At 38.9% G+C, this 26,369-nt stretch overlaps 1 protein-coding gene across 7 annotated transcripts in view; it reads right to left on the bottom strand.

Annotated features, from left to right (window-relative positions):
* Positions 1–26,369, bottom strand: part of LOC133606397 (neurexin-2-like) — an 873,942-nt gene that overhangs the window by 574,467 nt on the left and 273,106 nt on the right. For all 7 annotated transcript variants that reach the window (XM_061960335.2, XM_061960334.2, XM_061960329.2 and 4 more), the window contains one exon: positions 12,772–12,789. In XM_061960335.2, the coding sequence (XP_061816319.1) occupies positions 12,772–12,789 (18 nt within the window). The remainder of the gene's footprint in view (positions 1–12,771; positions 12,790–26,369) is intronic.

The following is a 26,369-nucleotide window of genomic DNA, read 5'->3' as shown; positions in this document are numbered from 1 at the left end:
TAAAATCACCACTGCTCTCTTCATCAAATACGTCCAACACACATTTAAGAACACACATTAAGGTGAGTTGAGTTCATGAAAAGTTTTACTGCACATAACCATTACCAACTATTCCCACGCAACACTCAAGTCATTGTTTTCTTAGCTTCCCATGTAGCTTACCTACATTGAATTGAGAGTAACTCGTAGCTTAGCTTACTACACGTTCCAAGTAGCTTGGCAATCGCTGCACAACACCTAGTGTAACTTTAGTGTGTTTACCGTAATCACGGCGAAATGTGGTACACACCTTTAGGGAACTGACAAAAATACAAAACATGTAGCAAGATTGGTTGGAAAACACGGTCACTATCGAGCAAAACCTCTTTGCAGGGGCACTAAGGAATTTAGCAAATAGTCATTGACCATTTGTCTCATGATTATAAAACTTTGAAGGTGATCCATATTACGTACAGTATGTGCGCTGACTCATTTTAATCATATCTATGCTTGTACAACATGCTTAGCACCAGTGTCATCACCATGAACACGAATACAGTATCTCCTTCTCTTCATGTTCTAATGGGACCCCTAAGGCAAAAATCCTGTTCTGACTGCTGCATGACCCTGACCTTGTGTTCTCCATGTTTGCAGTGATAACATTCCACCTGGGCCTCATTAATCACATGCAGGTATAGCACCTTGCAGCCTGCCACACTGTAATACCATACAACATTACAGCAGTAGCACAATCCATATTGAATATCCTGGTTGGTTCAAGTTCTTATTTTGAATCGGCATTAAAGAATGTTGGTGGCCATAATGAAAAAAAAAAACAATATTGAGGATTTGTAACAGCTCAGTCCTAACGACTGGGGGTTGGAAGTGTTTAAACTTTAATTAGGGGGTAAGAAAATGTGTGTGCATGTTGTTCAAGCCGAGGCAAGTTGATTTATGGTGCTCATAACTCCTATTGGGTCGCCTATCGATCAGGCTGCCACCGACTGTGCTGCTAGAAGCTCAAAGCAGTTACTGCTGATGGATACACTGGTGTGCCTTTTTAAAGAAATATAGATATTACACAAGGTGCCAATTTCACTGGTTTTGGGATTTGTATGATTATTCACCAAATCAGACAGTTGCAAAATAAATAGTTGACTACTGAGCAGAAAACAGAGAAAATAATATAATATGTTTTAGGAACTCACGTCAATGTTCCACCACTATTTTCTCCAACTGTTAGCCCACACGGTCTTCAATGTCAACATATTACTTTAAATCACTTATCCAAACTTTAGCCAAGCTGTGAGCAGTATGAATAACAACAAGTTTTAAACTGAAAAAATATGGTAACACTTTAGTATGGGGATCATACACGCCATTAATTAGTTGCTTATTAAAGTAACAATGACTTAATTTTGAGTTATTTGGACACTAGGGGAACTTATATAGGTTAGGGTTAGGGTTACTAATAAGCAATAATTCTGAGGTTATTGTGGGAAGAATATTAGTTAATGGCTTACTGGTTGTATAATAAGGCCATGCAGAATAAGGCATTAATAAGCAGTGTTGGGACTAACGCGTTACAAAGTAACGCGTTACTGTAACGCCGTTAGTTTCGGCGGTAACTAGTAATCTAACGCGTTTTTTTTTTATTCAATAATTTAGTTACCGTTACTACATGATGCGTTACTGTGTTATTTTACGTTACTTTTGATGTAGTATCGGCTAGAAACAGAAGCGCTCCGGTGTCGTTCTTCTGAATCTTCCTCTGTCACAAGCCGGAGAGAAGAAAAGAGGCGCGGTCTATGTGTGTGGGGGTGTGGGTGTGGGGAAAAAAAGTTGTTGGCACGTTCAGTCCACACACAGCGTGGTCATGGCGAGCGGAGTAACGGAGGAGCTTGAACGCCCCCGCCATTGAATCGGTGTGTTTATACGTGCAGACTCGGTTGTGCAAAACGAGGGTTTTAAACACATGCTGAACGTGCTTGAACCACGTTACGACATCCCGTCGCGCACCCACTTCAGCAATAAGATTGTGCCAGATCTTTATGAGCAGGAGAAGAAAAAAGTTGTGGATGAACTATCCCGAGCATCATCTGTTGCGCTCATGACAGACGGGTGGACGTCCAGCGGAACTGTAAGCGCTCACTTCATCACAGCAGACTGGGAGATGAGAAGACACGCCCCCTCTACGAGAGTCACCTTGCGCAGGTACTGACACAAGCAGCGGAGGAATGGAAGATAAAGATATCCCAGTCACACGTGATAATGCCAAAAATCAAATAATTACAGAGAATGAGGCAGGACTGGGACCACAGATAGGTGCTTTGCACATGTAGTGAATTTGGCATCACAGAAGGGAATCTCAGTCAATAGGATGGAGCGCCTCTTTGGGAGGATCAGGAAGGTTTCTTACTTCCACCCAAGCACAACAGCTGCTCATGTGCTTAAGACAAAGCAAGAAATGCTAAAGCTGCCTGCTCATACATGATGTCCCAACGAGGTGGAACTCCACTTATGATATGTTGGAGCAGCAGGCAGCTATATACTCTGCATTGACCCACAACACCCTGAAGACAAATGTCACCCTGTCTGATGATGATGTGAGAGTGGCAGGTGAGGTCCAAAAGTGTTCCATCTCTACTGAGCACTGAAACTTCACCATCTGTGTCAATGATCCTGCCACTGAAAACAAGTATTCTACAATCCATGGCTCCAAGTGTGGAAGACAGCAGCATCACTCCAGATGTCAGGCTTTATGTTTCAAGGAAGATGATGTGCCTTCTTATGTTGCACTTTAACTTGTTTTTTATTCATGGTCATTGGTCCAAGTTTAAAGAAAGGAGGAATGCCTTTTTATGTTGCACTGTTTTTCATTAATTATGTTAAAAGGAAAATAAAAATGTATGTCAAGTTGATCAACAGATTGTATTATTCTCCAGTGCAATAACAGTACTGAAATGAAGGCAAAAAGGGCATTAATGGGAGCTTTAAAAAAAAAAGAAGAAAAAAAGAAGTAACTAAATAGTTACTTTTCACAGTAACGCATTACTTTTTGGTGTAAGTAACTGAGTTAGTAACTGAGTTACTTTTGAAATAAAGTAACTAGTAACTGTAACTAGTTACTGGTTTTCAGTAACTAACCCAACACTGTTAATAAGTACTTAATAATGACTAATTAAGAGCCAATATGTTACTAATTTGCATGTTAATAAGCAACTAATTAATGGTGAATATGTTCCCCATGATAAAGTGTTACAAAAAAATATATATGCCAAATGTTGATTGTAACACAGTAATAATGGTCTACATATCCACCTGTTATGCCAGATGGCATGGGTTTGATTCTCTGCAGCATCATGCAGAAGACTGATGTAGGCCCGCCAACAATTTTGGAGCTAAAAGTGGTCATTCCAAAATTGGTTAAAAAAACAAGCCTAAAAAACAATTTTGGAATGTAATTTTACATGTAGACATCATTTTTATGTTCAGAACTATGAATTGCATGGCAATGTTGTCAACATTAGAAAAGTGCCTAATTACGGCATACTCTTACACCCCTATTAAGCAGCATTACAGTCTTCAGATTGATTCTTTCTTTGGCATTTCTGAGGGAATTTCTAGTCCTAATTATCATGAACATTGCTTAGTCATGCTTGCATCCGTCCCAAATCTCCTAGTCCAGGTTTCGAGGTGTGCAACACAGCGTAAATAATGCCTCAAATGGAGCAAATGAGAGGCTATTTAATTGCAGCGCTTCCCCGTTTGAGAGCTTGGACTCCTTGAGCAGTAATTATCTCAGGTAGATGTCTCATTAGCACTCTCCTCTGCAATGGAAATGTGAGTCTTGATGCCTTTTGTTGGCTATGTGAATGTGGGCCCTCATGCCGGCTGGTTGTGGTTCCAAGGATAATAGAGTGGTATTATTGCTTCGAGATGATCAATCTGATAAAAGCAGGTCAGGGCTGCACGGTGGAAGAGGGGTTAGTGCATGTGCCTCACAATACGAAGGTCCTGAGTAGTCCTGAGTTCAATCCCGGGCTCGGGATCTTTCTGTGTGGAGTTTGCATGTTCTCCCCGTCACTGCGTGGGTTCCCTCCGGGTACTCCGGCTTCCTCCCACCTCCAAAGACATGCACCTGGGGATAGGTTAATTGGCAACACTAAATTGGCCCTCGTGTGTGAATGTGAGTGTGAATGTTGTCTGTCTATCTGTGTTGGCCCTGTGATGAGGTGGCGACTTGTCCAGGGTGTACCCCGTCTTCCGCCCGAATGCAGCTGAGATAGGCTCCAGCACCCCCCCCCGCGACCCCAAAAGGGACAAGCGGTAGAAAATAGATGGATGGATCTTGAACTCTTTTTTTTCTTTTTTTCTTTTTACTGAAACAAATATTATTCATGTATTTAATATTGTTTGCTTAATATGGTATATTATTTATTTATTTATTTTATTTACTGTTCTGTTACAGAGAACAAGGAAATTGGATAAAATTGCTATGGTATGAAAAGGGGTAGGATTAAATAAGCTCTGCTTCTTCCTACTCCTTTTCGGACGTGCTGTAATGAAACAACTGGAAATGTATGATGCATTACATTGTATCGTATGCATGTTCGAAATAAACGGAAACTGAAATTGTATAATGTCAGATGGTTTAAACCAGTGGTTCTCAACCTTTTTCAGTGATGTACCGCCTGTGAACATTATTTTAATTCAAGTACCCCCTAATCAGAGAAAAAGCATTTTTGGTTGAAAAAAAGAGATAAAGAAGTAACATACAGCACTATGTCATCCGTTTCTGATTTATTAAATTGTATAACAGTGCAAAATATTGCTCATTTGTAGTGGTCTTTTTTGAACTATTTGGAAAAAACAATATACAAATAACTAAAAACTTGTTGAAAAATAAACAAGTGATTCAATTATAAATAAAGATTTCTACACATAGAAGTAATCATCAACTTAAAGTGCCGTCTTTGGGGATTGTAATAGAGATCCATCTGGATTCATAAACTTAATTCTAAACATTTCTTCACAAAAAAAGAAATCTTTAACATCAATATTTATGGAACATGTCCACAAAAACATCTAGCTGTCAACACTGAATATTGCATTGTTGCATTTCTTTTCACAGTTCTTTTTGACCGACATTTTAGTGAGGGTCAAACCATCATGGCATGGGGGAAACTCTGGGTTTATGGTAATGAATGGAATAGCCTACTTGATTTGATGTTCAGTTTATGAACTTACATTCATATTTTGTTGAAGTATTATTCAATAAATATATTTATAAAGGATTTTTGAATTGTTGCTATTTTTAGAATATTAAAAAAAATCTCACGTACCCCTTGGCATACCTTCAAGAACCCCCAGGCGTACGCGTACCCGCATTTGAGAAACACTGGTTTAAACAAATAGCTGGAAGCATCAAAACTCGTTTTTGGTTTTGTTTTGTAAGGTTTGTCTAACTGTTGATACTCTGCAGGGAGAAGGCTGAGAAAAACAATGTGTTCTGCTAAGTGAAACCCTCGCTTTATTTTCCAAATTGTGAATGTGCGGCTCAGCAAGCGCTCCCCCGTGGCGGGCAGGCCAATCCTGTCGCTGCGCTTGCGTGAAGGGAGACTTGCGTGGAAGAAAAAAAGAAAAAAGGCAAAACGAGAGATGCTAATCGTCCGTGGAGTGAAGAACACAGCTCTGGGACGCGGAGACAGGCAGATGCACAAAAAAGATGTTTACATCTCTCTCAATGTCGTTTGATGGAGTCCAAGTGGAATTGGCCTGCAGATAAAGATCTCTGCTTGCAGACTGACTGTCTCCACGTGGAAAAGGACCACATAGCCTGATAAGCTTTGCATGAGAGGATGGCCAAAATGAACCAATATTAGCTAACAAATGACCTGCCTGAGGGGAAAGCTGGTAGCCATGTTTACCTGATGAGCATCGGTAGTATGCTGGCCGTGTCATTGAACGCTTCCTGCATTAACAACAACATTAGCAGATACCATTTCAGGAAAAAAACAACTATTTTTAGACCAACTTATGAAACATTTCAAGTTGGAGCATTGAACTTAAATTCCCCCTCCTTTGGTCTTTTTGCTTGTGCCTCAGTTCTACGCTGTTGAAATACTCCAATTTCCCTGACTTTGTAGATTATGTCGAAATCTCATTTGAAGTTGTTCTGTCTATTTCTACTGTGCAAAGCTGAGGCTGTCTTTAATTTATTTGCGCTAGGAGCGACCAATCAATTAAATGGCACATCCTACACGCGCACGAATAAATCGTTTGACTTTTGGATTATTTTAAGTGTCTGCATTTCTTTCAAGGGCTGCAGTTATCGATTATTTCAGTATTCATACTACTACTACTGCTGCTGTGACTGCTAATATCTATAATAATAATAATAAGAAAATGGATGGATGGATGGATAATAATAATAATAATAATAAAACTATAATGATGGTTTTATTATTGAGAAAAAAAAAGAAAAACAATACTTTAAAGCCTTAATGCCTCAACAATATTTCTGCCTGCCATAACACTCTTTTTTAAAATAAGTGCACATCATCAACATTGGAATGGCAGTTTTACCATGTGTGCATTAATACAAATGTAAGCAAAACTTTCCGCTGTTCACCGCCACTCAGATCACTGCACCCACACACCACTGTCCTTATCCACTTTATGTCCGCATATTTAAATTTATCCATACAGTCCAGATTTTATCAACTTTTATAGTTACATTAAATAATTGATCAAAGCAACATAATATTAGAGATGTCCAATAATATCGGCCTGCCGATATTATCGGCCGATAAATGCGTTAAAATGTAATATCGGAAATTATCGGTATTGTTTTTTTATTATCGGTATCGTTTTTTAAATTTTTATTTATTAAATCAACATAAAAAACACAAGATACACTTACAATTAGTGCACCAACCCAAAAAACCTCCCTCCCCCATTCACACTCATTCACACAAAAGGGTTGTTTCTTTCTGTTATTAATATTCTGGTTCCTACATTATATATCAATATATATCAATACAGTCTGCAAGGGATACAGTCCGTAAGCACACATGATTGTGCGTGCTGCTGGTCCACTAATAGTACTAACCTTTAACAGTTAATTTTACTAATTTTCATTAATTACTAGTTTCAATGTAATTGTTTTTATATTGTTTTACTTTCTTTTTTATTCAAGAAAATATTTTTAATTTATTTATCTTATTTTATTTTTATTTTTTTTAAAGTACCTTATCTTCACCATACCTGGTTGTCCAAAAATGTATTATCTTATTTTATTTATTTATTTATTTTTTTAAAGTACCTTATCTTCACCATACCTGGTTGTCCAAATTAGGCATATTAATGTGTTAATTCCACGACTGTATATATCGATTGATATCGGTATCAGTTGATATCAGTATCGGTAATAAAAGAGTTGGACAATATCGGAATATCGGATATCGGCAAAAAGCCATTATCGGACATCCCTACATAATATTAATCTAAGCATTTTTCTAATCAAATTAATCCATTAACTGTCAAAGTCCTAATTTCATTAATATTACTAATTGTGTTGGCTATCTTTTGGAATCTGTGAAGAGTGATTGCAGACATTCTATAGCAGGGGTGTCAAATGTACGGCCCGCGGGCCGGATCAGCCCGTAGGATGAGTTTGCGAAGTATAAAAATGAGCCGAAATTTTTAAATAAAAGAAACTACTGTTCTAAATGTGTCCACTAGATGTCACAATAGCAATTATTTGTATCTTTGTAGTTTATGCTACAAAAAAACATTTGATGTTAATGCACCAGTCGAGGAAAATGAGCAAACTACGTAAATAACATCCTGGAATTTGATTTTGATATTATTTTTTCATCTTGCAAGATTGAAAATTAACACCAATGAGTTGACTGATGAACATCATCACTTCATTTATTCAGAAAGTATAAATAACGACAAATAAAGATTGAATACTATTAACATGTAAGTGTAAACAAAACCCAACAACATTTTGATTTGTACATGTTTAGAATGTGCTTGTTCTACAAACGTTTGTATTTTTATACAAAGAAAACAATCTGAAGTTGTCTTCATTTTTAAGTTATCTTGCCGTGATTTTACCAGTCCGGACCACTTGGGAGTAGATTTTTCTCTATGTGGCCCCCAATCTAAAAAGAGTTTGACACCCCTGTTCTATATTGTATGCATGCAATTGTGCTGTGCCTTCGCTCACCTCTTCTAATCATGACAGAGGGCGGTAACTGTGTGATTAGTGGGTTTACACTAGCTCAACATGCCACACTTTAAGTGTAAAGTAGGCCCAAGCACGGTACGATTAGCTTTGTGTGAATAGACCTTGAGAAAGTCCATGAGTTCTGAAAAATAGCTGAATGATACCCCTGCAGGTTTCAATGGTTTTGCTTGTTTCATTAACTGACCACCCCAATTTACAATTACACTAATATTAACAATAAAATAATATATATGTAGTGTTTGTCCCGTCATAGTGACCGATAACCCCTTTTCTTCTCCCTCTGTTCGCAGAATTGTTTTAATACAATTATTTATTCTCTGTAAAAAATAAAAAAACAGACTGCCAGATCTTTTTTTTTGCACACGAAGCTGACTATCAAAGCTTTATAATGAAAACCTAATAAATCTGAGAAGATGCTAAATGCTTGAATTTGCAACTCATACGGACGCTTGTCTATCTATAACAGTGCTTAAGATACATAATTAGACAGGATAGATCCCAAAGCGTGTTTATTCCATGCAGCACATTGTGGTAAATCATACTAATAGAATGCGGAGAGAAGCTAATTATGCTAAGATAAGAAACTGTGACATGTCAGCGAAAAACTGCTGCTGCAAGCGGGGAGTTTTAAACTGAGCTCATCTCATTTCCTGCCTGTTTTTGAGGGAGGTGTTGCTACGTTACATTAGTCCGGCCGTCCCATCTTTCTCGTGTGTGATTTGCACAATTGCACTATCCAAACGACGTGTTAATAGAAAGCTAGTCTGCTGTGACGTGTCAGCATTTTTACCAAATTGGCATTTTTTTAAACGAATGCTTACGTATTTCACAGTATTTCAGCTCCGATACACAAACGACTGGGATGTGGATTTAATTTAACAGAACAGTAAAGCAAGGGGCAGACTTTTGAGGCTGCCTTCACACTTTTGGTACTCTGGACCAAAAATAAAGAAGTAATTAGGGGACGACATGGCTCGGGTGGTAGAGCGGCAGTGCCAGCAACTTGAGGGTTGCAGGTTTGGTCCCACCTTCGGCCATTTTAGTCACGTCCGTTGTGTCCTTGAGCAAGACACTTCACCCTTGCTCCTGATGGGTCGTGGTTAGCGCCTTGCATGGCAGCTCCCGCCATCAGTGTGTGAATGAGTGTGTGAATGGGTGAATGTGGAAGTAGTGTCAAAGCGCTTTGAGTACTGTTGCGTTTAGACCAGATGTTCCTCCAAGGGAATTTAAATTACTGGTCAATCCCAAGTTCTTTTGATGACACATAAGCTGAGTTCAATTTGACCACCAGACAGAATGGGTATTTTGTGATTTGTTTTCAAAGCTTTGAAAATAAACGTGAGACCAATCCAGTACAGCAAGTGTTCACTAGCGCAGCTAAAATTATCTAATCTAAAATACGGAAACCTATAAAAGTAAAGAAGTAACACTTAAACATGGATATATGTAAATATCTGGCTCCGACAGTACCTTGAAGGTAAAAAAGCGCTATACACGTATAATCCATTTCCCATCTCTTCGGTGCAGCGTGCGTACCGTTTACACTGGTATTTGATTGGTTAGCTTTTGTGATATATCACATGATGTTACTCAATTATTCCAAACCAAAATGTTGTTTACTGGGTTCAATATGTCGTTTTTTTTAAATATTTTGCTATGTTCACCAGCTTAGATTTAAAAAAAAAAAAAAAAAAAAACTAAAATTATGCACACACACACACACACACACACACACACACACACACACACACACACGGATAGTGTACAGAAAAGAGACACATATTTGTCATTTATGCATGATTTTCTGGTGTAATTTTAACAGTAATACATGTATTTGATCCATGAAGCGTTCATATTTGAACTGCACCAGAGTTAAGATGATCACGTTCCAGAGGTGGGTAGTAACGCGCTACATTTACTCCGTTACATCTACTTGAGTAACTTTTGGGATAAATTGTACTTCTAAGAGTAGTTTTAACGCAACATACTTTTACTTTTACTTGAGTATATTTATAGAGAAGAAACGCTACTTTTACTCCGCTACTTTTATCTACATTCAGCTCGCTACTCGCTACTAATTTTTATCGATCTGTTAATGCACGCTTTGTTTGTTTTGGTCTGTCAGACAGACCTTCATAGTGCCTGCGTTTCAACAAATACAGTCACTGGTCACGTTCACTCCGTTCCACCAATCAGATGCAGTCACTGGTGACGTTGGACCAATCAAACAGAGCCAGGGGTCACATGACCTGACTTAAAGAAGTTGAAAAACTTATTCGGGTGTTACCATTTAGTGGTCAATTGTACGGAATATGTACTGTACTGTGCAATCTACTAATAAAAGTTTCAATCAATCAATCAAGTGTGAAGGAAAAAAGACCCTTTTTTATTTCAATCGTACATCCCGTCAAAAGCCTAAAGACTGGCTGCACAGTTTCTGTCTTCACAATAAAAGTGCCGCTCAATCGCGCCTGCGCTTTCAAAATAAGAGTCACCGAAAGCCAGCGCAAACAAGCTAGCGAGCTACGGAGTGTATAAAAACGAATATGGAAGCTGGACAAATAAGATGCCAAAAACCATCCACTTTCATTTGGTATTAGACAGAAAGGAGGAACTTTTTTTCTCCTCCATTTGAAAACGTGGACGTTATCAGCACTACTGTCTGATTGCAATCAATGCAAGTCATCAGAATCAGGTAATACACCAACTTATATTCTTGTCTTCATGAAAGAAAGGAATCTATATGTGTTAAACATGCATGTATATTCATTAAAACACCTTTAACATGTAAACAAAAACGGCAAAATAAATAAATGTAAATTATATACTGTATATATCAATGTATATATATATATATATATATATATATATATATATGTGTATATATATATGTGTGTACATATATATATATATATATACATATATATATATATATATATATATATATATATATATATATATATATATATATATATATATATATATATATATGATATGTGTGTGCATGTTACTCATCAGTTACTCAGTACTTGAGTAGTTTTTTACAACATACTTTTTACTTTTACTCAAGTAAATATTTGGGTGACTACTCCTTACTTTTACTTGAGTAATAAATCTCTAAAGTAACAGCACTCTTACTTGAGTACAATTTCTGGCTACTCTACCCACCTCTGTCACGTTCACACTTGACTAACCGGAGAGTAGAGCAAATTGCAGCGGAGTTCCTTTTAACTAAACCAAACATGATTAATTAATCCACAGAGAAAACAGCTACCAAATACAAGGTATGCACACTCTGCAGCATAACAACCTCACAGAAAAATAATTCCAACAATGAAACATGATAGTGCCCATGGTTAGCCGCTGTGTCATATATAAACAGTTCTAATTTGCATTTACATTGGAAAGCAATGCAGCTCTAGGCTTAAGAACGTTGGGGGGATTTGATGTACACCAAAAAAAACAACCTTAAACCAAGCCCCAGTCAACATATGGATTCACCAATTTGAAAATAAAAGATTAGAGATGTCCGATAAATGCGTTAAAATGTAATATCAGAAATTATCGGTATCGGTTTTTTTATTATCGGTATCGTTTCTTTATTTTTTTATTTTTTTTTATTTTATTAAATCAACATATAAACACAAGATACACTTACAATTAGTGCACCAACCCAAAAAACCTTCCTCCCCCATTCACACTCATTCACACAAAAGGGTTGTTTCTTTGTTATTAATATTCTGGTTCCTACATTATATATCAATATATATCAATACAGTCTGCAAGGGATACAGTCCGTAAGCACACATGATTGTGCGTGCTGCTGGTCCACTAATAGTACTAACCTTTAACAGTTAATTTTACTAATTTTCATTAATTACTAGTTTCAATGTAACTGTTTTTATATTGTTTTACTTTCTTTTTTATTCAAGAAAATTATTTTAATTTATTTATCTTATTTTATTTTATTATTATTTTTCAAAAGTACCTTATCTTCACCATACCTGGTTGTCCAAATTAGGCATCATAATGTGTTAATTCCACGACTATATATCGGTTGATATCGGTATCGGTTGATATCGGTATCGGTAATTAAAGAGTTGGACAATATCGGAATATCGGATATCGGCAAAAAGCCATTATCGGACATCCCTAAAAAAGATCATTCTGGAAATGTCAGACAGAAAAGGCAAAAAGGCCTAAGGCCAATATAACGTTGGTGTACCCAGGGGCGCCGCTAGGGATTTTGGGCCCCATGAAAATAATCTTTACAGGGCCCCCAACACAGTGTCATTATTTTTTCAGTATTATAATTTCATCATCATTAGGGGCCTCTCTGGGCCCCCCTCCATCATGGGCCCCTAGAATCCGTCTCCTTTACCCCCCCTTTTCGGCGCCCCTTGGTGTACCTCTTCCGAGTGATGCTCAGGTGGCAACACTAATGAAGCCAATCAGTCATCAGGTGAATGTACATAAAAAGAACAGGCCGAAGGTGGCAGAAATAGGGGAAATAAATACATAAAATGTCTTACCGCTCTGAGATGAGTCACCTGAAAGGAGAGGAGAGACAAAAAGAGAGATAAGTATGTCTGTTCAGAAAAAAATGTGAGAAATTAGATGCGATGGCACGGGGAGGTGAAATTATTCCACACAGGAAATCACTCAATTAGGAGGCAAAATGAGACTTATGAATGCGGCGTTCAGAAGGAGGTCCACAAATGAATGTTGTTCAATTCAAACTCCAAAGCTCATTGAAATAAGGTGTTTGGATTTTTGTGGTGTTTTACCACTGAATCAGACATATACCCCACCGCCCCAACCCAAAAACAGGGATTGTCAAACTGTGGTATGTGTACCACCAGTGGTACGCAGGCTCCATCTCGTGGTATGGTAAATGATCACATTAATTAACAAATCATCACAGCAATCATGATTAAAGTACATTGTTTTATTGTTCTGGTTACTGTTCAAACCATGTGTAAGGTCACAGAGGCCAACAATATTAAATATATTGGTTGGATAAAATCTCTGCCTTGTTTTTATTGAACACTTAGACCTGCTCCGTCTGTATTTCAATGTTGGATATTATGGTATTACTTGGAGAGACAAGTTTTTTTAATGTCACAAATCAGACCTAAGCACAGCCAAACACTGCACCAACAACCAGTTTATGTAAATAATAAGTATGTCCCGATCAACATTTTTGACCTCTTATCCAATCTGATTTCCAGTCCCAATCCGATATTTTGAAAAAAAGATTATAGAACTGAAAATGTTTTATAGCATGTAACTAAAGTAAACACAATAACATTTTTACAAAGCTTTTCTCATTGAAATTAGAATAGTAGTAGTAGCATATTAAATATGTGGTAGTGAATGCTACATACAGTTTTTAAATCAAATAAAGTAACCAGTGCACAATAACTCAACAAAAACAAAAAACTAAAATTAGCTTCCATTTAAATAATTTTGCTTTTGCCCTCAAAACCTTCCTGTACCCAGAAACGTACTTCCTTAGTTTGTAAACAAAAACAAAAATGACAAAAATAATATGCTGTAATAATCAAAACAATAAAAATAAAATATATCTAATCACTTGAGTATCGTTTGTATACTGATACTAGTGTTGTCCCGATACCAATATTTTGGTACCGGTACAAAAATTATTTCGATACTTTTCGGTACTTTTCTAAATAAAAGAGACCACAAAAAATTGCATTATTGGCTTTATTTTAACAAAAAATCTTAGGGTACATTAAACATATGTTTCTTATTGCAAGTTTGTCCTTAAATAAAATAGTGAACATACTAGACAACTTGTCTTTTAGTAGTAAGTAAACACAAACTCCTAATTAGTCTGCTGACATATGCAGTAACATATTGTGTCATTTATCATTCTATTATTTTGTCAACATTATTAAGGACAAGTGGTAGAAAATGAATTAATAATCTACTTGTGCATTTACTGTTAATATCTGCTTTCTCTTTCAACATGCTTTATCTACACTTCTGTTAAAATGTAATAATCACTTATTCTTTCTGATGTTTGGATACTTTACATTAGTTTTGGATGATACCACAAATGTAGGTATCAATCTGATACCAAGTAGTTACAGGATCATACAGTGGTCATATTCAAAGTCCTCATATTTCCTGAGTTTATAAGCATAATATAAATAAGAAAAAAAACGAAAGATGTTGTGATGCCAGAAAATATCGACGTAATCATAGTAGTATCGCTCCTGTAGTTGGTATCATTACAGTGCATGTTAGGTGTAGATCCACCAATGGCGTTTGTTTACATTTTGACGCCGGTGAGCTACGGTGCGTAGTAAAGCATGTTTAGCTATTACTCGTCCTGCAGTGAGAAACATACTTTATTTGTCGCTATGAAAGCGAGGATTAGTGATTTAGAAGTAGCTAAAACACTGCCGACAGCGGCTGGACTTCAGCCACTAGCTAGCTAGCCATGTCTTAAAGCACCTCTTCCTGAGGGTGTTTCAGTGTTATAATTTCACCTTTAGTTTTTGAGCCAAAATGTGTCCGTTCTCCCTTTTTTGTCTAAACACTGTGTCTGCTTGTAAGTACTCCGTGATTGTGCGCTGCCGAACATGCTCGTCTGCTCATAAATCAGCAATAACACGACGTGACGACGACAGGGGCGCGGGGTACCGGTACGTTTCAGAGGCGGTATAGTACCGAAAATTATTCATTAGTATTGCGGTACTATACTAATACCGGTATACCGTACAACCCTAACTGATACTATACTAGGTATCGATAGTATTGACATCTGGATCAATCACTCCTACTTTATATTGAAGCTTTAGCAGTTAGCTTCTTGAGTCGTTCTACTCAGTGTGTATGTCGGTGTAGTATGCTTAGCCATTCCTTTTCCTCCAGTCCTCCGGTGATAATGTTGCAGGGCAGAGACATAGTACCTTTTCGGCCATGGTGGTGAGGAATAGTATCTTAGAAGTGGTTTTCGCACTGAGGTTGGACGTGTTCGTTGCGGCTTGCTCTCAAATTCAAGCCGGTGTTTTGACAAGACATGCACACTCCTTGAATACATGCACATCCTGTATGTGTGTAACAAGAAATCTGGAAATGTACCGTATTTTCCGCACTATAAGCCACTACTTTTATCCCGAGCTTTAAACCCTGCGGCTTATACAAAGTTGCAGCTAATATATGGATTTTCTGATAACGGCTAAACAACTGAAATAATTAAGCAAAGAAATCAAACAATGTATTAAAACGATCCACTTTAAGAAACTGTTCAAACTCAAAGTGTTCATACAAAGTATTAGGAAGTTCTTTTCTTGTGAGGCTCTTCAACTCAGACACTGGAGAAGACGACTTCAGTGGTTTCAGCTCAGATGAGGAGGCTGACTAAAGACATCAATGACTTTTCTGTTTTGTTTAATCAGTTGTTTTACTGCCCTGTTCGAGGCCCCGTTTGGAAACAATTAAGGTATGTAAATAAACATTTACAAAATAATTATATGTAAATATGCCATATCGCTACGTACCAGTAATTATCTGCAGCTTATAGTCCGGTGCGGCTAATATATGTAAAAATATTGTTTTCCTCTAAAATTTAGTGGGTGCGGCTCATATACCAGCGTGGTTTGTAGTCCGGAAAATATGCTAATTGTGTTGCCCTGAGCGTGCATCCATTTTGAAGGAATCTTTCACGCTAGTACAATCTTTAGCCATGTAAAGATTGGGACACAGCTGCGGTTGGGCTCGGCAGCTCATTAGCCAATCAGTTAAAAAAAGCCCCGATGTGATATGCATTGTGCATATTAAATTGGATCTGTGCTATGGGGTCAAAGATGTGGTAAATTAAAATCTGTCAGGACGTGGACTATGGAGTGGTTGTTTTCCCGAGATGCAAGTGAACTTGGACCGGCCATGGCGTGAAGGTAGTGACATCTTTTATTTATAACACTAACAAACTACCAAAAAAAAGCAAACAAAAGGCGCGCACAATGGCGGTGAACAAACTTGACTAATGAAACCAAAACTTGCACAAAGGCAGAAACTATGAACAATAAACAAAAACTTACTTGGCATGGAACTATGGTAGCATGAAACAAACAGAGGTAGCAGGGGTGTCAGAAGTAGCATGGTATGAAAGGATAATGTCACCAGGACGAACAACAGAAACAGACAGGCTTAAATAGCAGTGACATGATCAGTGAAAAGAGGTGCGTGACTCAAAACGTGAAACAGGTGCGTGACATGACAGGTGAAAACTAATGGGTTGCTATAGTGACAAAACAAACAAAAGTGCACAAAAAGTCCACAAACAAAACCGAACATGACTGAAACAAAACATGATCACACAGACATGACAAAATCTAAGTTAACGTTCCACTCTTTTTTGTGTTTGTGGTACAACAGGTGAGCAACTTATAGTGCCATGATGTGGAGCATATATGATATCCTGTGCAGATAACAATTTGGTCCAGGTCCAAAATGTGTGATGGACCTTAAATAGCCACAGAGGTGGAAGACGGCTCATGGCAGAAGCGAGGAATCAATGTGTCTCCGCGTCTCCAAAACCTAGTTTCTTACTAGGCTGGACTTTGAAAATGACACGTCCAGCTTCAGAGTGTTATCGGCCGCCATTGACCGTGGGAATAGTGACCAACGAGCAGGGAGTGTCTGCAGTGTAGTGAAAGGGGTCATCGTAGATCATCTATCACGCCTCTGCACGTCTCCCGCGTTACAGGCAGCGCAACAGGAGGGACATAAAGTGCTACTTTGCAGAACTGTGTCATACCTTGAAAAACCAAAGTATGCGGGGAGGCATTAATGCACAGGCTTATCTGGGCTGAAGTATAGGGGCCCCCATCCAATATTGACGGTGTAATGCAATGATTGGTGCTTATAGCTGTCAATCACAGACAGCTCAGCTTTGTGAAGCGATTGTGTGTACTCTATCGGCTGCAAACCCAGGTTGCCGGTGTGAGAGGCCAGGGTGCCAACTACTCAATCAATCAAAGTATATTTATATAGCCCTAAATCACAAGTATCTCAAGGGGCTGCACAAGCCACAACGACATCCTCGACTCAGATCCCACATCAGGGCATGAAAAAACTCAACCAAATGGGATGACAATGAGAAACCTTGGAAGGGACCGCAGATGTGGGGACTACAACCCCCCAGCACTATTCTTGATGCATCTGCCGTCGCGAAGGAGATTCATGAAAAAACATGTTTTTAAAATGGTTGATATTTTTGCCCCCCTCCCACACACACTTAGGTTAACGCGGCCTTGAAGGTATAGCAGCCATTTTGGATGTTTTATTATTAACTATTTTTACATCATCATCTTGGTGAGCTGACGATACCAAAATATCAAATAACTGGAACAATTTATATTTACCGTATTTTTCGGAGTATAAGTCGCTTTCGAGTATAAGTCGCACCGGCCGAAAATGCATAATAAAGAAGGAAAAAAACATATTAACGTCGCACTGGAGTATAAGTCGCATTTTTTGGGGGAAATTATTTGATAAAACCCAACACCAAGAATAGACAATTGAAAGGCAATTTAAAATAAATAAAGAATAGTGAACAACAGGCTGAATAAGTGTACGTTATATGAGGCATAAATAACCAACTGAGAACGTGTCTGGTATGTTAACGTAACATATTATGGTAAGAGTCATTCAAATAACTATAACATATAGAACATGCTATACGTTTACCAAACAATATCTCACTCCTAATCACTAAATCCGATGAAATCTTATACATCTAGTCTCTTATGTGAATGAGCTAAATAATATTATTTGATATTTTACGGTAATGTGTTAATAATTTCACACATAAGTCGCTCCTGAGTATAAGTCGCACCCCTGGCCAAACTATGAAAAAAACTGTGACTTATAGTCCGAAAAATACGGTACATCGGTTTATTGAGTTTAAGTTTAAAACCTGCTCAGTGGCCTTGTGGTTAGAGTGTCCGCCCTGAGATTGGTAGGTCGTGAGTTCAAACCCCGACTGACTCATACCAAAGACTATAAAAATGGGACCATTACCTCCCTGCTTGGCACTCAGCATCAAGGGTTGGAATGGGGGTTAAATCACTAAAATGATTGCTCCCCTACATCCCGGGGGTGGAACAAAGGGATGGGTCAAATGCAGAGGATAATTTCACCCCACCTAGTGTGTGTGTGACTATCAGTGGTACTTTAAGCTTAAACATCTGGATACATTTGCTGGAGTTATGAGTGTGCTATTATTGTTATTGTTCGTTTAATTATTTTTATATGTATTATTATTGTTATTTTAACCATAATTATTGATTGGTATTCCAACATTTATTTTTTTTGCTCCCGTCCCTGCAAGAGGAGGTTGGAGGAGCCTCTGTTGCCAGGTAACAGACACAGCTGAATGGCTGCCTTGCTCCAGAGAGTGCGTTGTCCCGCCGAGCATCTGCCCCGCTGAGCTTGAGTGACTATTCAGACAAAATGGGACGTGTCATGTCGACTGTCAGCGCGCCTTTCGTAGATTGAGTGCAATCCGAGACAGGAAGGGTGTAGCAGTGACTTAAAAGCCAAGCGAATAGCCAAAGTGGTTGTGAGGAGGTAAACTGTTGCAGTTTATGTTTATATGGCCATACATGACACAAGCTGCTGGATGACTGCATTGAGGTGTAAGATACCCAAGGTTGTAGTAACTAAATTGCTCTGCAGGGGGCCAAATTTCTCAGTGTAGTGTAATTTCACTTGGCCCTTGAGGCGATATCAAATTAACACTAGAGCTGGCCCGCCGATTATATTCAGCGACGGTGCCGCGGTAACACCGCATTCACCGCTAATTCTCATACTTGCCAACCCTCCCGGGAGACTCTCAAATTTCAGTACCCCTCCCAAAAATCGTCACATCCGCTTTTCACCCAGTCCAGCGAATGCTGGCCCAGTCACATAATATGTGCGGCTTCAGCAGCACACACACGTGAATGTAAAGCATACTTGGCCAACAGCGATACAGGTTACACTGACGGTGCTCGTATAAATAACTTTAACACTGTTAGAAATATGCGCCACACTGAGAATCCACACCAAACAAGAATGACAAACACATTTCGGGAGAACATCCGCACAGTAACACAACATAAACACAACAAAACAAATACCCAGGAACCCATGCAGCCCTAACTCTTCCGGGCTGCAATATACACCCCCGCTACCACCAGCCCCACCCACCTCAACCGATGGATGGAAAGGGGGGGGGGGGGGGGGGGGGGGGGTTGGTAGATGAATAAAGCAATAAATGATCAAACAATGTAAACGGGGACAAGGGTGGGGTCTGGGGTCAATTAATCCTGTTTTGGCCTGTGTGCTTTGAATTTTGGCCTCCTGTGTGATTGAGTCTGACACCCCTGTTTTAAAAGAAATGAGTGCTCTGCTGTTTAAGGATATAGTGCTTGTCAAAGATCTTCTACATGACGTGCTGTTTATGGTTTAATCTCCATCCGTCCTGTTGACGTTGTAGACGCCCCTCTGTGATAGTAAACATTACCTCTTGGCCATTGAACTCTTAGTGTTTGACCAGAGCTTCAAAAAAAAACAAAAAACACTGAACCCCCTGAACACCCCATCCCCCTTCTCTTTTAGCCCATCCCAGCCCTTTCTCCTGGACCTCGGTCCTCTTGCTAATCCCCTGGACTGAATGCTGAGGCTGCAGCCCAGTAATTCACCAAATCCCCTTCTGCTGCTCTTTGCTCATACCTCTCCTCTGATATCAAGAGCTCCTCGACACGACACACAAACATCCCTACATGGACCTTGTCCATGGAAGAATTGAGTCAAATGAATAGAATCCATCTTACGCCTACCTTCTGCCTCTTTTTTTCCTGGACTAAATTCCACTTTTCTCACTTAAAAACATCCATAATTTCATAAAATGTGTTGCTTTCCTCCTACATAACACCAAAGTGCTTTGCAATTTGCAGCTGCGGCCAATGTGTAATTTGGGCCTGAGTGTGCCTGTCAAACACGAAAAGGCTAAATACTGGAAGAGACCAGAAATGTTTTTTTTCATACAACGAAAGAGAGATTGCTTACAAAGACAAATATCGGACAAAAAAAGGGCTCTCTGAGTGTAGGTATTAAACTGTCAAACATGTCGTGTTTTTGTGTCTCTGAGAATAAGAGCATTAAAAGGGTGAAAGGCAATATGTATTTATGCAGTTTGATATTTTTGATAAACAAATGGACATTTGTATAGTGTTTACATATCTGCTGAATTTAGTTTGAAAAGCAACGGTTTAAAACAGTGGCTATTTGGACATAAAACTTCCAAGATATCTAATCTGTGGAGAAAATATATATATTTCATTCCTTTCTGTCTTCTTTTAAAATGTCTGACCATTGTGCAGAATATTTATAATCCATAGTCAAATGGCCGAGTACATTGAAAGACATAACCGCACAATGTGTCACATTTAAGTTAGTCAATAGGTTGCACTGGACATCCACAATATTAGAGGAATAAACAACGATACTGTTCATCCGGTGTTCAAGCGAGACATGTTCCCAAGGTGGGAGTGGGAGGGCCATGAACTCCAATGGGGAGCATGTCTCGCCAGAACACCGGCCTTACAACAAACATATATATTTTAACCTATTTCAAATATGTCTTAGGTCCCACAATAGTGTGTTGGAAGTGTGTTGTCCAAGACATTGATGCTGGAATTTAGACAGCTTAAAAAGTGCTTTTAGTAAGCATTACCAAGATATTTGGTGTGTCTCCAGCTTTAAGGCTAATGAACTATGTTTGTCTATGAAACGCTGTTGTGCACTTTATCCACTTTTTCAGTTGCACTGTAACTCTTGTTGTTCACTTGTCCAATGTAATAGATACTGAAAATGACTTACAACTAGGCGCAATATAGGGGAACTGCACTTTTTTTTTTTAATGTAGCCTATCGTACACAATTATTATGAGTGACAAGAAGACACAAGTTGTTTTTTTTGTAACGTAAATATAGGCTTGTTCAAGGTGGCCAGCAATGCAGCGAATGGGAGCAATCAAATCAAACGCATTCAAAAACCATCAACAATACTTCATTTAAGTTCCGTAACTTGTATAATAACCAAGCTGGAGCGAAATTGTTATTGTAAGAGCAAACACTGAGGAACTCTTTTTCTAGCGTAGTAACACATCAGCATGCTACGGTAATAGCCGTAAAAAGGTAACTACAGTAAGAGATAATCTAGCTCAGGGGTAGGGAACCTATGGCTCTAGAGCCAAATGTGGCTCTTTTGATGACTGCATCTGGCTCTCAGATAAATCCTAGCTGACATTGCTTATCACCATAAGTAATTAATAATTCCGCTGGTAATCACAGTGTTAAAAATAACCACGTATCAACCAGACTACAAAGCCATCAGCAAAACCATACAGCACCAGAAGTCGCATTAATGGTAAGAAGTATTTTATTTATTATTGGTTACCTTCAGATTAACAATGTTATTAAGAAGAAAAAGAGACTTATTATACTCTAAAAATGTTGGTCTTACTTAAAAATGCACGCATTTAGTTCTATTCAGTGTTAAAGAATATTATATGGCTCTCACGGAAATACATTTTAAAATATTTGGCTTTCATGGCTCTCTCAGCCAAAAAGGTTCCCGACCCCTGATCTAGCTTCTCCTTCAGCACTAAACGCGCTTCAGTTTGTAATGCACAACACTGCGATACGACACATGCATCATTTTCGATATATACTGACTCACTTGATGGACAGTTCTTCTGGTCCACCGGGGACGTTTCCTGTTGATTTTGGGTAAGCAATCCATTTATGTCAAAATAGCTTGTCTCCAAGTTCCATATTCATAGCGTTGTCTAAAACACTACATTTGTCAATATTAACAAGCATAAAAAATATAGTTGCATATTACACATACACTTGCATCTGGCTCCACATCGAGAGGAGGCAGGCGAGGTGGTTCGAGCATTTGGTCAGAATGCCCCCTCCCGAACAAGTTCTGGGCCACGAGGTAGACCCAGAACACGTGTCCCAGCTGGTCTTGACAAAAAAGCTGAGGAGAGGAATGTCTGGATTTCCCTGTTTATGTTGCTGCCCCTGCGACCCGACTTTGGATAAGCAGACGAAAATGGATTGATGGATATTACATATACAAAGTCTCCAAGGGAGAAGAGTATTATAGTATTCAGTAGCAAACGTGTCCGCATCATTAAAATTACTGCGGCATGCGCCTAATTTAATGAATTATTGCATATAGGTGTCGCCAAAAAAACAAATAATCACTTTGCTTCAAAAGTATAAATCTGACGTAAGACTGCTGCTTTTTTTCTACCTACCATTGTTTGTTGAATAATTTCACACAATCAAGCTTTTTCTAACATTTCACAATAAAAAATAAAATGATGTACTATGATTTGTATTGATATGGTATTGAATTAATATCGTTACCAGCCAATACCCAAGGTATTGTATAGGAAATGAAAAAGTTGTATCAGGACACCACGAACATTTGATCGCCTCTTCTCTCAAAAGTGGCCCAAGCAAGTGAGGAATATAAAGTTTTCCAATATTTGATGTTCACTATTTTTTTCAAATCCTCCAATTATTATTCTTACAGTGATTTTTCATGTCATCCTTCAAAAAAAATAATGTGTTAATGTGATAATAATTTAATCCACGCACAATCACAGCAAATAATGAAATAAATGGCAATAACTCAGAGTCCCGTTTACAATCCCTTTGACCAGGCCAATTAATGGGTAGATTAATCAACTAATACCGATCTCTAATGAATAATTGAATCAAGCAGTAGGGCTTGCCAACAGTTACCACACACTATTAACCCCGGTGGAGCAGTACAGCAACGAGTTCACTAATCAAACGAGTGGCCGCCTTAATAGTGGGACACTCCTTCCAGTGTGGGATCTAACAACACACATTGTCCTTCTTGAACCTTCATGTTATGACTGCACGCCTCAGCAGAGCCTAAAGGGTTGTAATGTCTTTCCAAAGACCGTCTTTAATGCATCCTTTACTGCATCCTCACTTTCGCTTTACTTTAAGTTAAGGTTTTTCATGACATCATAAACAAAAATGTGTATATATATTTAAAGTGCCAATGATTGTCACACACACACTAGGTGTGGTGAAATGACCCTCTGCATTTGACCCATCCCCTTGTTCCACCCCCTGGGAGGTGAGGGGAGCAGTGAGCAGCAGCCAAAAGCATTTGGCCACCCATCCAAATGATCAGAATCAGGCGTCCTAATCACTTGGCCCGGCCACAGGTGAATAAAATCAACCACTTAGGCATGGAGATTGTTTCTACAAACATTTGTGAACAAATGGAGCTCAGTGACATCCAACGTGAAACTTCCTCGTTCCTAAATATTCCAAAGTCCGCTGTCGGCTTTATTATAAGAAAATGGAAGAGTTTGGGAACAACAGCAACTCAGCAACGAAGTGGTAGGCCACGTAAACTGACAGAGAGGGGTCAGCGGATGCTGAAGCGCATAGTGCAAAGAGGTCGCCGACTTTCAGTTGCTACAGAGCACCAAACTTCATGTGACCTTACAATTAGCCGACGTACAGTACGCAGAGAGCTTCATGGAATGGGTTTCCATGGCCGAGCAGCTGCATCTAAGCCATACATCACCAAGTGCAATGCAAAGCGTTGGATGCAGTGGTGTAAAGCACGTCGCCACTGGACTCTAGAGCAGTGGAGACATGTTCTCTGAAGTGATGAATCACGCTTTTCCATCTGGCAATCTGATGGACGAGTCTGGGTTTGGAGGTTGCCAGGAGAACGCTACATTTCGGACTGCATTGTGCCGAGTATGAAAATTTTGTGGAAGAGGAATTATGGTGTAGAGTTGTTTTTCAGGAGTTGGGCTTGGCCCCTTAGTTCCAGTGAAAGGAACTTTGAATGCTCCAGGATACCAAAACATTTTGGACAATTCCATGCTCCAACCTTGTGGAAACAGTTTGGAGCGGTCCCCTTCCTCTTCCAACATGACTGTGCACCAGTGCACAAAGCAAGGTCCATAAAGACATGGATGACAGAGTCTGGTGTGGATGAACTTGACTGGCCTGCACAGAGTCCTGACCTAGACCCGATAGAACACCTTTGGAATGAATTACAACGGAGACCAAGAGCCAGGCCTTCTCGACCAACATCAGTGTGTGACCTCACCAATGCGCTTTTGGAAGAATAGTAAAAAATTCCTACAAACACACTCCGCAACCTTGTGGACAGCCTTACCAGAAGAGTTGAAGCTGTAATAGCTGCAAAAAGTGGACCGACATCATATTGAACCCTATGGGTTAGGAATGGGATGGCACTTCAAGTTCATTTGTGAGTCAAGGCAGGTGGCTAAATACTTTTGGCAATATAGTGTATATATATATATATAGGCGGGGGAGGGGGAGGAGGACACACCTTCTTGCCGTACGACAGGGTACTTATTGGTCCTCATCGGTGGGTCCTCTACAACTTGAAGGTTTCTTGGCCAGGGGTCGGGGTTATCCCATCAGGACTCTTATTGACTCAGGGACGAATGAGAATGTTATTGACCATGAGTTAGTGGACTTTTTTAAAATACCAACTGTTCAAATTGATTGCAAAAAAAAATGTTCGCTCGCTTAACAGGGGTCTCCTGGCTAGTGTATCATTACAGACTCAGGCGTTATACATCCATCTTTCCGGCAATCACAAAGAGGGGGCAACATTTTCCACTGGGTGTGGCGTAACACCCGGAACGCCCTGTCCAGAACCGCTAGACGCAATCAAAAAATGGCGGATTGACATCCCACTCCAGACCCTACTGACCTGGCCAGAGGGTCTGGTTTTTGTCCCGAGACCTTCCACTAGCGGTGGATTGCAAGAAATTGGCCCCCAGATTCAGGGGCCCTTTCAAGACGGAACGTATGGTTAATCGGCAGCAACGAGGTTAAAGCTGCCCCTATCCCTGAAATCCTATTTGGTGTTTCATGTCATGTCTGAAAACTGAGGCTTCCTGTGAAATGCGTTGGAAACACAAACCATTCAAGTTCAGAGGTAGAGCTTTGTAATCTTCCCTAGGATTTGGGGCACCACTTGCTACATCACTGCATAGTTTACGTTTGGGCACGTAAGCGACTACGTAGTTATGTTTGCACACTTGTCCCACCAAGAGTTGTCCTGAAACCAATATTGTGGTACCAAAATGTATATCGTTATGTATTTCAATATTTTGATACGTTTCAAAATAAAGCGGCCCATAAAAAATTTAATTGTTGTCTTAATTTCAAAAGAACATCTTATGATTAATCATATGTTTGTTACTGCACTCAAGAACAGTTTTAAAAGATTGGAATTAAAATGAAAAGGTGCATTGAACACAAGGAATTTTCTTATTGCACAGTTTACAAATATTTTACATATTACATATAGCCTGCCATAATCTAGAATTAGGTTGGAATAGAATAGAAGGCTTTATTGACATTGTAATAAATGCTTTATGATTTATGGTTTCCAATTTTGATCTGTGCTTCAAGACAAACCCAATCATTAGTAAACACTGAAAACAATAAGGCTAAAACTACACATATAAGACATCTAGCAGGTAAACACACACATTTCCAAAGAAAAAACAAATGAAATAGTGGGAATTTGTTACGAAATTCAGTCAATTCACCTGCATTAGTTGGCGGTTTGGACTGCGCTAATAATTTTCAACAAGCCAAGTACCGTATTTTTCGGACTATAAGTCGCAGTTTTTTTCATAGTTTGGCCGGGGGTGCGACTAATACTCAGGAGCGACTTATGTGTAAAATTATTAACACATTACCGTAAAATATCAAATAATATTATTTAGCTCATTCACGTAAGAGACTAGACGTATAAGATTTCATGGGATTTAGCGATTAGGAGTGACAGATTGTTTGGTAAACGTATAGCATGTTCTATATGTTATAGTTATTTGAATGACTCTTACCATAATATGTTACGTTAACATACCAGGCTCGTTCTCAGTTGGTTATTTATGCCTCATATAACGTACACTTATTCAGCCTGTTGTTCACTATTCTTTATTTATTTTAAATTGCCTTTCAAATGTCTATTCTTGGTGTTGGGT

Source organism: Nerophis lumbriciformis, linkage group LG05 (assembly GCF_033978685.3).
Source record: "Nerophis lumbriciformis linkage group LG05, RoL_Nlum_v2.1, whole genome shotgun sequence".
NCBI lineage: Eukaryota > Metazoa > Chordata > Actinopteri > Syngnathiformes > Syngnathidae > Nerophis > Nerophis lumbriciformis.
Note: the sequence above shows the minus strand (reverse complement) of the source record. Positions and strands in the feature narration are given on the sequence as shown.